The sequence below is a fragment of the Gopherus evgoodei genome, chromosome 1 (assembly GCF_007399415.2).
Source record: "Gopherus evgoodei ecotype Sinaloan lineage chromosome 1, rGopEvg1_v1.p, whole genome shotgun sequence".
In the NCBI taxonomy this organism is placed as follows: domain Eukaryota; kingdom Metazoa; phylum Chordata; order Testudines; family Testudinidae; genus Gopherus; species Gopherus evgoodei.
The window spans coordinates 254,408,772-254,421,734 of NC_044322.1; the positions used below are offsets into that span (position 1 = coordinate 254,408,772).

General features: G+C 40.3%; 1 protein-coding gene across 1 annotated transcript in view; it reads right to left on the reverse strand.

Annotated features, from left to right (window-relative positions):
- Nucleotides 1-12,963, reverse strand: part of TMTC1 (transmembrane O-mannosyltransferase targeting cadherins 1) — a 227,375-nt gene that overhangs the window by 129,907 nt on the left and 84,505 nt on the right. The window contains 2 exon segments of the mRNA XM_030543349.1: nt 4,120-4,223; nt 5,278-5,359. Of these exon segments, the coding sequence (XP_030399209.1) occupies nt 4,120-4,223; nt 5,278-5,359 (186 nt within the window).

A 12,963-nucleotide genomic window follows, 5' to 3' on the forward strand; every position in this document is an offset into this window, starting at 1 on the left:
CTCGGAGGAAGGGAGCGGTGCCGAGTCGACTTCGGTGCCGGCGACGGCCGGTGCCGAAAGGCCGTGGCAGTACCGTCGGGGTCCAGTGCCGAGGAGGCGCTTCTGCCAGCCGCTTGATCATCGCTCGGCGCCCAAGGTGGAGGGGTAAGTGAAAGTCCCGCTCCTTTTTGTTCTCGGCTTAAAAGCCTTGCAAATGGGGCACTTAGCTGTCAAGTGTGATTCCCTGAGGCACTTCAAACAGAAGTCGTGTGGATCTCCCTTCGGCATCGGCTTCTGGCAGGCCGAGCCCATTTTAAAACCCGGTGAGCCGTGCATGGGCTCCGGCACCAGGTTCATGGAAGGGGCTACTTCCTGAACCCCGCTAACAATTACTAAACTAACTATGTTAGCAAAGAAAAACGTATAACTATACAAATATATATATAAAAGGATTATAACTGCATAACTATATACGAGAACTACGAGTAGCTAGGGAAGTGGAGGTCAGCTAAGCCGTGCTCCACTGTTCCAACGACCGACACGGGCGGTAAGAAGGAACTGAGGAGCGGGTGGGCCGGCAGGGGTATATATCAAGCGCCATGATGGCGCCACTCTAGGGGGCGACCTGCCGGCCCACTGAGTTGCTAGGGTAAAAGTTTTCCGACGAATGTGCACGTGCGGCGCGCACACCTAACTGGAATGGATATGAGCAATCACTCGAAGAAGAACCAGTGGTTCATTAGACCCAGGTTCCTTGTGTGGGATACAAGAGGTCCCATTTCCCATCTCTAGTGAGTCTTCAAGAAGAGTAGGATTTCCTGTACCTTTTATTTTCTGCCTTGGCTGAAAGATGGACTCGATGACATAACAGGCCTATTCTGTCATTCTGGCATTACCTCTCCTGGAGGCCATTGTTAGAGGCACAGGCCATCATAATGGAGCATGCTGCAGATCTCACTGCAAGTTAAAATTCTTTTGGTGACACTGGAAGACAGACTGTACAGCAGGGTCTGCCAATTGAAGAATTCATAGGACTTGTCTACACAGCAAGCTACTGTGTGGCAAGCCAGGGTGAGAATCTACTGTGCACCAGTTTTCTGTGCAGTAATGTCCCATGTAGGCAGTGATACAGTGCAGTGAAAGACCCAGAGTCAGGGGCGGCTCCAGGCACCAGCACGCCAAGCGCGTGCCTGGGGCGGCAAGGCACGGGGGGTGCTCTGCCGGTCGCCGCAAGGGCAGCAGGCAGATTGCCTTCGGCGTAAGCCTGCAGAGGGTCCGCTGGTCCCGCAGCTTCGGCGGACCTCCTGCAGGTGTGCCACCAAATCCGCGGGATCGGGGACCTCCCGCAGGCAAGCCACCGAAGGCAGCCTGCCTGCCATGCTTGGGGTGGCAAAATACCTAGAGCCGCCCCTTCCCAGAGTGTGATTTAGAGTAATACTGCTTCGAAGTGCAGTATGGTAAGCTGCATTCCGGGACTTTCCCTGCCCTGTAGCAGGCTCCACACGGCGAGTTAGTGCGCAGCAAGCTGGGGCACTGTAGATTACCACATAGAGAAGCCCATACTCTGACCTTTGAACTACTTGTTTGTACCCCTGCACGTGCAACAGAATTGCAGAAACTTTATTAGGAGGTTGAACAAACAATGGATTCATTTTTAAAAGATTTCAAATTGTCACAATTACAGGATGCATCTACTTCTGATGGTTAAGAAATGTGGAAATATATTTTTAACGGAGGTTAATGCACATGCTTGTGTTATTGAAGACTGGGAAAGCCATACCAGTCACACAATAAATATTAGGCTCTAGTGAATTAGTTTATGGTCCATGTCCCGCTCACAGTGGATCACACTACAAAAATCTAGAGCTGAACAAAAATTTTCCCATGGAAAATTTCCTTTGGAAAACGCTGATTCAAATATTGAAAATGTTCCATAAGAATGTGTAGATTGCAACAAAACTTTAGGTGGAAACCAGACAGGCAGGCTAGCTGGTTCTCTGGGCTCCAGACTGACGGACTACACAACAAGCAAGCGATTGGCTTGGCTCCCCAGCTGGGAAGCCTGCTTGCCAATCCAGACATCTTCCAAAAAAATTTCATTTTGGTTCTTTCAAACTTTCAAAAATTTCCATCACACAAAAAATTGTGCATTTCTGATTTGCTAGTGGGGGAAAAAATCTGAAACACAAAATGTTCCATGGGAATGAAATTCTGATTCTTGCACAGCTCTACAAACAAAACATGTTTACAGTGGGTACACTTGTTAGCAGCTATAGCATAGGCTAAGAATAGAATGGGCCCTGGACAATGAACTCTTCTTTCCTTCTAAAGATAGTTATTTCAAGTCAGGGCTGACACATATCAGTGGCACAGCACAGGGAAGGTCGGCCTGCTCTCTGTATCATATCTGTCTAGGTTGCCCAGATAACAAGTATGAAAAATCGGGACAGAGTGTGTGTGTGTGTGGGGGGGGGGGGTAATAGGAGCCTATATAAGAAAAAGCCTCAAATATTGGGACTGTCCCTATAAAATTGGGACATCTGGTCACTCTAGCTGTCCTTCAGATAAAGAGGAGCTCAGTCTGCAGTGCTATCGATTAGTTGCCTTTCAGAAGCATGCCACTAAAAAAACCCCTGTGCTATTATCACATAAATATTCACTCTTATACCAAATAATTAATTTTTCTTTTAAAAGCTATCCCAGTCATTGCAAAAAATGTAAAATGTTAATTGCAAATAGAATAAAACATTTTCAGTTACAGAATAATAAATAACTGGAGTCATACTGGATTGGTTTATATTATATAACCTTACTCTTAGGATAAACATTAAATAGAGGAACAAACGGCTAAGTCTTTTATACTACGATTTAAGAAATATGTTATTATTAGACACTTCAAGATAAATTCTAAACATGTATCATATGTAACAATTTAGAACTTTCCAAATTAGCTAGCATGTTCCCTGGAAGCAATTTTTGTATTGTTAATAATAGGAAGCTCTTGGCACATTATTAGAGTAGTTTCTCAAATGAGATCCAGTTCAATTTTGCTCCAGATGTTGAACAACAGCTTCTTGACCTCAGTCTGCTAGTCTCGGCCGTGTTTGTGCTTTAGTCTTTAAAAACAACAAATCAGCATTCCAGGAAAATGGTATCAAACAGGACTGCTACCCCTTTCACTTGGAATCAATGGGGACATTGGAACAAAAACCTTTCAATTACTTTCATATCCTCTCTTCAAAACAACATCCCCACAACTATGATCCTTCTTGCATTATCAAGCCATGCTTGTTCCTTGTTTTATCAATTAAAGCAAAGCCCCTGAACATAAATCAGCTCCCCATCATCATCCTAAAATACTGGTTTGGTCAGACTCAGAGGGAAGAATGTCATTTTCTGCATCATAACAATACTTCCTGAAGTTCCAGTGTGACCTCAAATCCACGTATGGACTTGGCCCAACTTAGGTTGTGGAAACTGACAACACTCCAGCTTTGGTTTGACTGCGGGGGCAATGAAACATCATTGCTGCTATATCAGCTTCTTTATGCTATTTCACCAATCAATCTAATGATAACATAAATTGCAAGTTTCAGACCATTACTTTTAAATAATCCCTGGCAGTCAGGCTCACCTAGAGATATATCTTTGTAAGAGCAAAAAGAATAATACCTGATACTCCTATCTTGCCTTATATCTTCAAAGTGCTAACTGCTCATTAGCACGCCAGAGGGATTAAGTATCATTATTTCTGGTTTACAGACTCTGCATCTGAGACAAAAAGGTCAAGTGATTTGCCCCACATCACAGAAAAAGTTAGCATTAGAGCTGGGATACCTGGACTCCCACTACTGTGCTAAAACCACTAGGCTACAAACCTTACCCTTATAAAGATAAGCTCATTGTTTTCAACAAAAAAGCATAAACAACAGCAGCAGCATAATATCACAGGCATTGTTGCATGCTTCAGTGATTCAAATAATGCCAACTGTTTTCTAATCTTGGAAGAGCAATAAGGAAACGCAGTTACGTGTAGAAGTTAACCAACAAAACAAAGATCTGTTCGTTCCCTGACTAAAACATTTTCGTTCAAGAAAACTACATGTAGTTAATAAGTTTGTGCAGTTATTGGTACTGTACCTTGTAAGTAAGTAAGGTGAGAATGAAGCTGGATTGTCCTGTTCTGAAAACATTGGCATGGAACCTCCCATTATCCAGAAACGGAAATATAAAACAAGAATCACCTTCAGAGAAGAACAACATCTATTGAAATGGTTACCACTATTTGAGCAATATTATACCATACATGGAAATCCAAATCTTTAACGTGCAGACTCTTAATTTTTTATTTTTTTTAAGATGGCTCTTTAAGAGTTAGCAAACACTGCAGGGAAATCAACACAAACTAGGGATTGATGTAGAATCAATTTCCAGGGCAATTATGAAATCAATTCCTATTAGTACCAATGGCATAGCAGGGTGTTAATCCTTGAACATCCACTAAAAAATAAATCACATTATGAATATACATAAAAGAAATTTCACAAATATTTATCTGGATAATTTTCTACTCTTTTCTGTCAGAGTGTCCCGCCACCATGTAAGTGTGTATTACTGCCATGGACAGTATGGGATATTAAGCCTTCTCAAAACAGAGACAATGTTTATGAGTATGAAGGTGTTAATACCTTTCCTCATGCTGGGAGAGTTCCACTGATTTATTTTAGCTGGTTTCAAGGGGATTACTAGTGTCATTAACTACTGTTCCAGGTAAGGGAAACAGAATCTGGCCTGTAGGGGGCAACGGGAGAGTTATGCTTTAAAATGAGCAACCTTCTGATTTTTTCTTACTACCAGTCCCGCTGGTTGGAGCAGCGTGGTCAACTGCTTTCTGGAGATGGGGTTCATTCTTTACACTTGCAGTGACTGCCATTGAAAAGTCAGTATTTTCCAGTTAACCCACAGTGGTATATTTTACTCTGTAGATTTCCCCACTATTTAGAAAAGGATCAACTGTGGGATATTTGCAAATGTTGATTTTTAAATGACAACCTATGTAACCTAAAAGAGAATTTGAGGTGGAAAAGAGCAGCATTTTTATCTAACTGTCCAGCTGAAATTTTATTGGACTATCTTTCAAGATTAACTGTGAATTAATACCATCTAGTCAAACCACTTAAAATAGAATTTCAGCTGCATATTCAGCTTTCTAGTTCTGTTGGTGATACTGTTCAGCAAAATTTATGTTAATATTATTTAGATGTACACCACCACATTTTAAAAATCACTCATACTTACATAACTTATTACTAAAGCAGCCCTCTTCAAAAATGGCCTTGCAGTATACAAGAAATTCTGGTTGTTACTTGCAGTCAGGTAGCTGAAATGCAAATGAACAAACACTTGCTTAAACACTTAGTGGAAAGTAGCTTGTTTTTCACACTGAAAAATCACTGGCACAATGCTCTAACCATCTATGTCTATTAATGTGTTAACATTAAAGCTATAATGATAAGCATTTGTATCATTTTCCATTTTCAAAGCATTTTCTAATTAGAATTAGTCAATATTTTATTTCTAAAATTTAACAAAATTTCAAATGAAAACAATTGCAGAAATTATCATAATTGTTTCCCCAACCAGCTCTATTTACAACCACAAACTACTTAATGCTCACAAATCTCCATGTATGACTTTCCTAGCACAAAAGAAGTCACTATCATGCCATGATTAAAACTCAGAAGCTTGTTAATCCAATTCTGTGCTCAAAACCTAGAGAGGGAGGCATAGTCAGGAAAAATTGAGCTCCTTTAAAGCATCCCTCTTTTTAAGTAGAGTTCACATACTCCACTTCTATTACAAGTCACTTGACTAGTTTGTTATGATTATTAATTGAAGTGTGTCAAATGCATAGGATGCCCTTTGTCTGTGCAAACCCTCTCTGCTCCACAGGCAGGTAAAATTAAAGGCTTGAGATCTAGCATTATAAAGCTCAAAAACTTGTTCTCTCTAAATTATTCTAATACAGTAAAGTGTTCTCCAAATTCTAATACTCATTTTAAAATAATGAATGACTGTCACTATGGCACTAAAGTAACTAAATATGCTTATATAGGACCCTAAAAACTTTTCATTTTTCTGAGGAAGAAAAACAAGTAAAACATAGGAGAAGATAGTTGAGGGGGATAAGTATGTAGGAGGTGAAGAATGTTTTTAACTTGGAGAAAATAGAAGAAACATTATTGTTGAGTTTCTGAGAACGTGTTAAAAATAAGGAATAAAAAAAAATATTCAGTTTATACAGTCTCCAAAGATTATGAAACAGTTTACAATGCTTGTATTCAAGTCAGCACTCCATGCAAGGAAAGAGTCACACTTTTTCCTGCGAACATCTAGTATAGAAATTTATTTTTTATTTCCTCTCCAAATCTCTCAATACACTGGCTCCTTTAACTACCTCAGGCCTTCAAGCCACTGTAAAAATGAGGTCACAACATTCCTCAAGAAAAAGAGATTATTAATTTGTGGCTTTTTGTTCAACTTTTCCATAGCAGGAAGTTAGTGATAGGCACCTTTGAAATATGAAGAAAAGTTTTCACTGCTGACAAAAGCAACAGAACCAAAACCTGTATGAGAAGGAATCAGTTTAACAACAACAAAGAAAAGTGAGTGCAGCTGGTTGCACTCTAGAAAATGCAATCTCTTTAAAAAAACTTCTGTAAGCTTTGTGCCTAAAACATAGTAACCCAAACTATGTACTGTAGAGAAAGCTGGATAACCTAAGGCCCTTGTCATCTACTTATTTATAAATGTTGACATTCAAGAGTAGGAGGTGACTTAAATGTCAGACTGGTCTTCAAGACCCCAATCCTCCAAGGTGAAAAGTTTTCTGAACTCCCACTGATTTTAATCAGGCCCTAACTTCCCAGAACAAGGAAGCTCAGACTAGTCTTCATGTTTTATACTTCATGAAAGGTCAGACTGGCCTTCAAATTTTCACTATGGCTCTGATTCAAGGCCCACTGAAGCCAAGGGAAAGACTCCCAGTGACTTCAACGGAGTTTGGATCAGCCTCTGGACTTTTGTGCCAGTTAGAATGTCTCATGAAATTCAAACCTCTTATGCTTTTTAGTAAGCAACAGAAGTGGTAGGTTGTATTTTGTTTACATTATTATAGACACGGCCGGTAGCGCAGCCTACTATTAAGGTCGCCTAATACTTCCCATTATAAAAGCCTGTTTACGCTTACTTATAATTTTGACAGACTTTAACCATTTAGGTTCAAGTTTTCCATGCCCAGTGTCTGCTTTAGACTGATATTTTTCTGGGAAATTTCAGCCAAAATAGTTCAGCTGTTTCTGAGAACGACACTAGAGAAAAAAATGTTGTTTTATCCATTTAAAAAATTCTGGTGACCTTTTCTCTCAAAAGCTCGAGCACCACCAGCTTCTGAAGCAGGAAATTGAAATATGGTACAAAGGGGGTCTCTGTGTTAGGGATGTGCCTTTTGTTGTCCTCATGAAAATCCAACCAAATTTGACCAAGTTATAAATCTTGGGTGGGCGTGGGGAGGGATCACAGTTGGCACATGCTCAGTAGAGACTATTTAGGATCTACCTGATAAAATCTCCTGATCTCCAAAGATTCCATCTACACTATTCATGCTCCAGTCTGGAATAACTATTAGGTATGATCTGCACTTAAAAGTTAAGTTGCCATGCCAGAGGTGTGAAAAATTCATGCCCCAGAGCACAGTAGCTAAGCCGATGGAAGAATTCTTCTATGGACCTAGCTACCACGGCTTGGAGAGTGGATTACCTGCGCTGACAGAAAGGCCCCTTCTGTTGCTGCGGAAAACATCTATCCATTGGCTCTACAGCAGCATAGCTGCAATGCTGTAGCTGTGCCACTGTAGCGTCTGTATTGTAGACATGGCCTTAGAAACAATATACTAGTTAAAAATAAGGAAAAGCATCACAGTCCAAGATTAGGTTAATTGTCTGGAGCAACAGCTGTTTTTGTGTTGTTTCTTCAGTGCCTAGTACAATATGGTCTTGATCAAGGTCTTTAGCTGCAACCAACTCACCACCACCTACCATCCATTTGTTCTATCTAAGGATAAATATTTAAAAAAAAAAAAAAGGAACGATATCCTGAAATTTCAAGGAACGTGACAGTTGTCTTTGATTATTGGTCTCTTTCTGGTGGTGGATGTTCCAAGGTACACAGAATGGGAGTCTGCTGAGTATAACAATGATTCAACTTTTTTGAAAGGAGTACGTTAGTCTGTCCAGTTCTATAATATTCTGGATGTGTTTTAAGATGATCATAGTAAGATGGAAGAAAATGCAAAGTGCTTGATCTGTCCCATGCTGGAGGGCCCAAATCCTACTTCTATCTAGTATTAATGGTTTAAAGCTCCTTTCAAGATATCCCACATACTTTTTAAGCTTATTGATTTTGACATTTTGGCCTATAACATGTATAATTAAAATGCACTTTACTACCCACACTCTCATTCCCATCTTCATCATGCCAAGCATAATCAAACATTTTATCCAGTCTTGGGTCAATGCATCACTGTTTAAAAGCAGGAATTAATTACAAGTGCCCCACAACGTTATGAGAGGCCCAGCCCACCATACAGCAAGCCTTATCATGGCATTTTACCAAACCCCATCTTCCTGATGTGCCTTCATGCAGCACTTAAGTCATTCAGCACTAACACACCCAAAGAAAAGTAACCTATGTATTGCATCTGGTTGTGGTCAGCACTGTAACCTGAAGAACAGATTTAGCCTCAAGCCAGGATGCACCAGAAGGGATGAGAAGGACAACTGGGGATGGGCAAACCCAGAGAATTTCAAGGGTTTCTGAACTTCATAATCTCTTTTCCAAATGTTTTTGGCATTTTACAACTGAGGCAGAGAAATTTTCTTTTCATGTAGCTTCCATTAGGAAATATATTTTTCTGACTTAAAAAGAGCTTGTGCTATGAAATCTACAAGGAAAACCATGAAAGATAACATCATACTCTGCTTGTTGATCCAGCTGTCCTGGTCATCCAACCCATCCAAGCTAGAGAGGTGGCATATATGAAATACAAACCCATGGGTAACCATATGGGTAACCCAGCTCATCAACATGTTTTGCCAGAACCCTGGTATTACTCATATTCTGGATGTCTTATGAGCAGTATTACTGGTCTCAGAAAGACTAACTAGGAAGACATCTTACATGTGGCCAATGTGAGCAAAGGACAATTCAGCGCTCCTGTCTCAAATTCCACTGAGCTGCAGATAGAGCAGGAAAAGTATGTTTTCTGAATAGTAGTTATACACAGCTTGCAACATATACAAGGTAAAATTCAAGCTTAGAGAGACAACTTGGATTAGGTGTGTTTTTCTAGTGCAGCTTGCTTGTTCGGTTTGTAAGTTGCTAATGATTCTTATTTGGTAAGCTAACCAGGATATTTAACATAATAAATGTAATTATTTTGCACTTTTGCAAGGTTTCCTATTTTGTACCTTTATAAAAACAACTGCCTTTTATACTGAGTCAGTCACAGATCAGAATTCTGTTCATTTGCAAGCCACACAGCCCCATGAAACATCTAAGAGTATGTCTGCACTGCAATTAGATACCCACAGCTGGCCCATGCCAGTTGACTTGGGCTTTTGGAGCTGTGGCTAAGAGGCTGTTTAACTGAGGAGTAGATGTTCAGGCTTGGGCTGCAGCCCGACCTGTGGGATCTGTCTACCTCGCAAGGTCCAAGAGCCTGGGCTCCAGCCTGAGCATCTACACCACAGTTAAACAGCTCCGCGAGCCAGAGTCAGCAGGCACATGCCAGCTATGTTTTTTTTAACTGCAGTGTAGACATACTCTAAGACACCTCTCTGTTCAGAAGGATCACTCCCCATTATCAGCTCCATCCACATATGCACAAGAACACAGATCCTCAGTGCTCATGCACAGCCCATAGTGGAGTCAGGGTGGGACGCAGAGAAGAATAAAACTGTATATCGCCAGTAGTCCCTGTGCAACAAAAAGAATGATCTCACAAAATATTAGTGCCTCATCATAACAATATGGTAAAGATTTCTAGATGTGGATCTCACTGATTTTAATTAACAGAGCAAATTGGAGCAGGAAATCCAGATTGCCAATTCTGCTAACCAAGTGTGAAAAAATAACATTTGGACAGAGGTTTCAACTTGCCTTCATACCAACTCTCCCACATAGCAAAATCCACTGCGTAACTGGCTACTTGCTGTCTTTTAAAAGCCTGAGAGGAATACTCCCTGAAGCAACACAAACACACAATAAATCCAAAAATGCTTAATAATGTAAGGATTTCTCTTACACACTTCGAACAGAGGCCAAGACAGATATTTGGCAGCTTTGGCTTCCTGAAAAGTACAGCTCATCCCAAAATCAATTACATTATCACAGCATTCAGAGATTTTATAACCGAGAACAGCAGGGTAGGTAGCCTAGTAAAACGCAAAACCGTGCAGTTTATAGCAACGCCAAAATTGCTGGTACCAGATGGACTTTGTGTTAATCAAAACAAAGTTTTCTAAGAAACAGACCTTTTTTCTTTTCCTTTAACATTTGAGGCATCCCAAGTTGTCATGACACTATGACAATTGACACCAGCTGAGGATCAGCCCCAATCTGTAAAGTAATTATTTTCTGTATAAAACATCAAGTCCTTCTCTCCTCCCCATCACACTGGGCGCTACAGAAATACAGCAAACAGTTAGAACATTAAAAAAATACTGTAACATCAGGGATCCCAGAAGGAATGAGGTGAGAACACATTGTTAAACACACACACACACACACACACACACACACACACACACACACACACACTAGTGTCTTATTCTTCTACAGCTGGAGAGAGAGGAGACCCATCCCCAGAAGAACACTGTTTTCTATTTCCATTTCCACAGTCTCTCTGTCAAACCAAACCCCATCTTGCCCATTTGCGGGGGAGGCAAAACAATGACAACACTATGAAAACCCACATATACCAAAGACCAAAATAAGAGCACTATTAGGAAATGGGTGGGAAGTTTATATCCAGTGACAAATCCATCCTTTCAAAATGCAGTTTTCTTGTGGGGATGGTCAAGATTCCTTCAGTAAAAAAAAAACCACTGTCTACTTTTCTACCTACTCACATCTTCATCATAATCTATCCAGCCAACTGAATTTTGTATTCAAGAAGTAACTTTGCACCCTAGTCTTATTTTTGGCTTATTGGCTTATTTTTCCTGTATGAAGAGAGCTATTGTGGGACAGGCTGTAAATGACATTTCAGTGAGAAAACAAGAACCAAACACAGAGTGAAGTTGAAAAATAAACAAATATATTCCAGATGCCTGCAGGTTTTCAACTCACCTAAAATACCTGTCAGTGCCACGAAATAAAATATCAATCACAGCTACAAATTTAATGAGGGGGAAAAGAAAGGTCTCCTGCTTTCCTCTTTAGACTTGACATTCCTTGCAGCACATGTGTTGGATCCCTGCTCTTTACCTCTCTGGAGACTGTTAAACCCCAATCATCACCACCACACACACACAAGCAGGTACACAGAAAGTCATTGTTAGCAAACTAAAGGGACATGGTCAGCTTTTAAAAAATTCACAATTATTTTTTCTCCGCTGTCTTACTAACAGCTTTAACTCAATTTTCAGAAGTTACTAGTGATTCTGGGTGCCTCGATTTTGGGGTCCTCAGTGAGAGACACCTTAAAGAGCTGTGATTTTTAGAGGGTAGGTGCTCAGCACTTTCTGAAAATCAAGCCCTTTCAAAATTGCATCTTAACTCAGCTTGCAAAACGAAACTTGTCCTTTACAGTTTCTGTTTAACTTTTACTGGTGACTCTCATTCACTAATGCAATGTTTGGGATGTCAATATTGAAAGAGAACCTTTTAAAGTTTGAAAACTTATCACTGATTTGTTAATTCTTGAAAACATGGCAAATAACCCTCTTAACATCTAATATTAATAGAAAATTTTAAAAAAAGCAATCCATGAAAACTAAACGTCCTGATATACAAGGACACTGAGCATTTCTAATTGCCTATGGCATCTCAGATATTTGGGGGTTCTCAAAACCTCTGGAAATCAAGCCACCAGTGCCTACATCACCTGGAAACGTCCTGACTAGTAGGCTGCTCTTCAGCACGGCACATACTCACTCTTCTCCAGCTACTCACATAACACAGGTTCAAACTAGAGCTCAGCAGCTACAGTAAATAGAAGACATTCAAAACAGCCCTCACACAAGGTCTGAAAACAAACTGCATTGCCACATGGAGACTATCCCCCTTTACCCATGACCATTCTATAGTATTTTGTATAAATTCCATTTCTTGCAAAGGCCCTCAGGGTGTGTATGGAAGAAGGGGAAGGAAGGAGATTTGAAGGGGGGGGGGGAGAGACAGAGAGAGAGAGAGAGACATATAAGCCAAAGATGTGTAGAAGATGAATAAGAAGTTCCCTTCATACCAGACATATCATTGACATGAGTAGACAAGAAGGAGCATAGTTAAGAGGAAAGATAAACCCCTACCACACAGACACTTATACTCCACTGAAGAGAGGAAATCTACTAGCATCCATTAAGAACTGGTGATCCCTTGTCACAGGACAATTAAGGGTTCTTAAAGAAATTTAAAATGTGTGTATTATAGGTGGCACAGGTAGTGTTGCCTATAGTTAAGGCTGTCTGACATTTTCCATAAGTAGTCCCAGTTTCCAGTTACTTACAACTTTGTCAAACTTTGATCATTTGGGCTGACATTTTTCCATGTTGGATGTCTGTCTCTAACTGAATTTTTATTTTTGATTTTTTTTTTAATGTTTCAGTAAAAACTATTCAGCCATTTCCAAGAACAGATTTGGGGAAAATACATTGTTTCGCCCATGCTAAAATAATTCTTGGAACCATTTGGCTGAGCCACTCT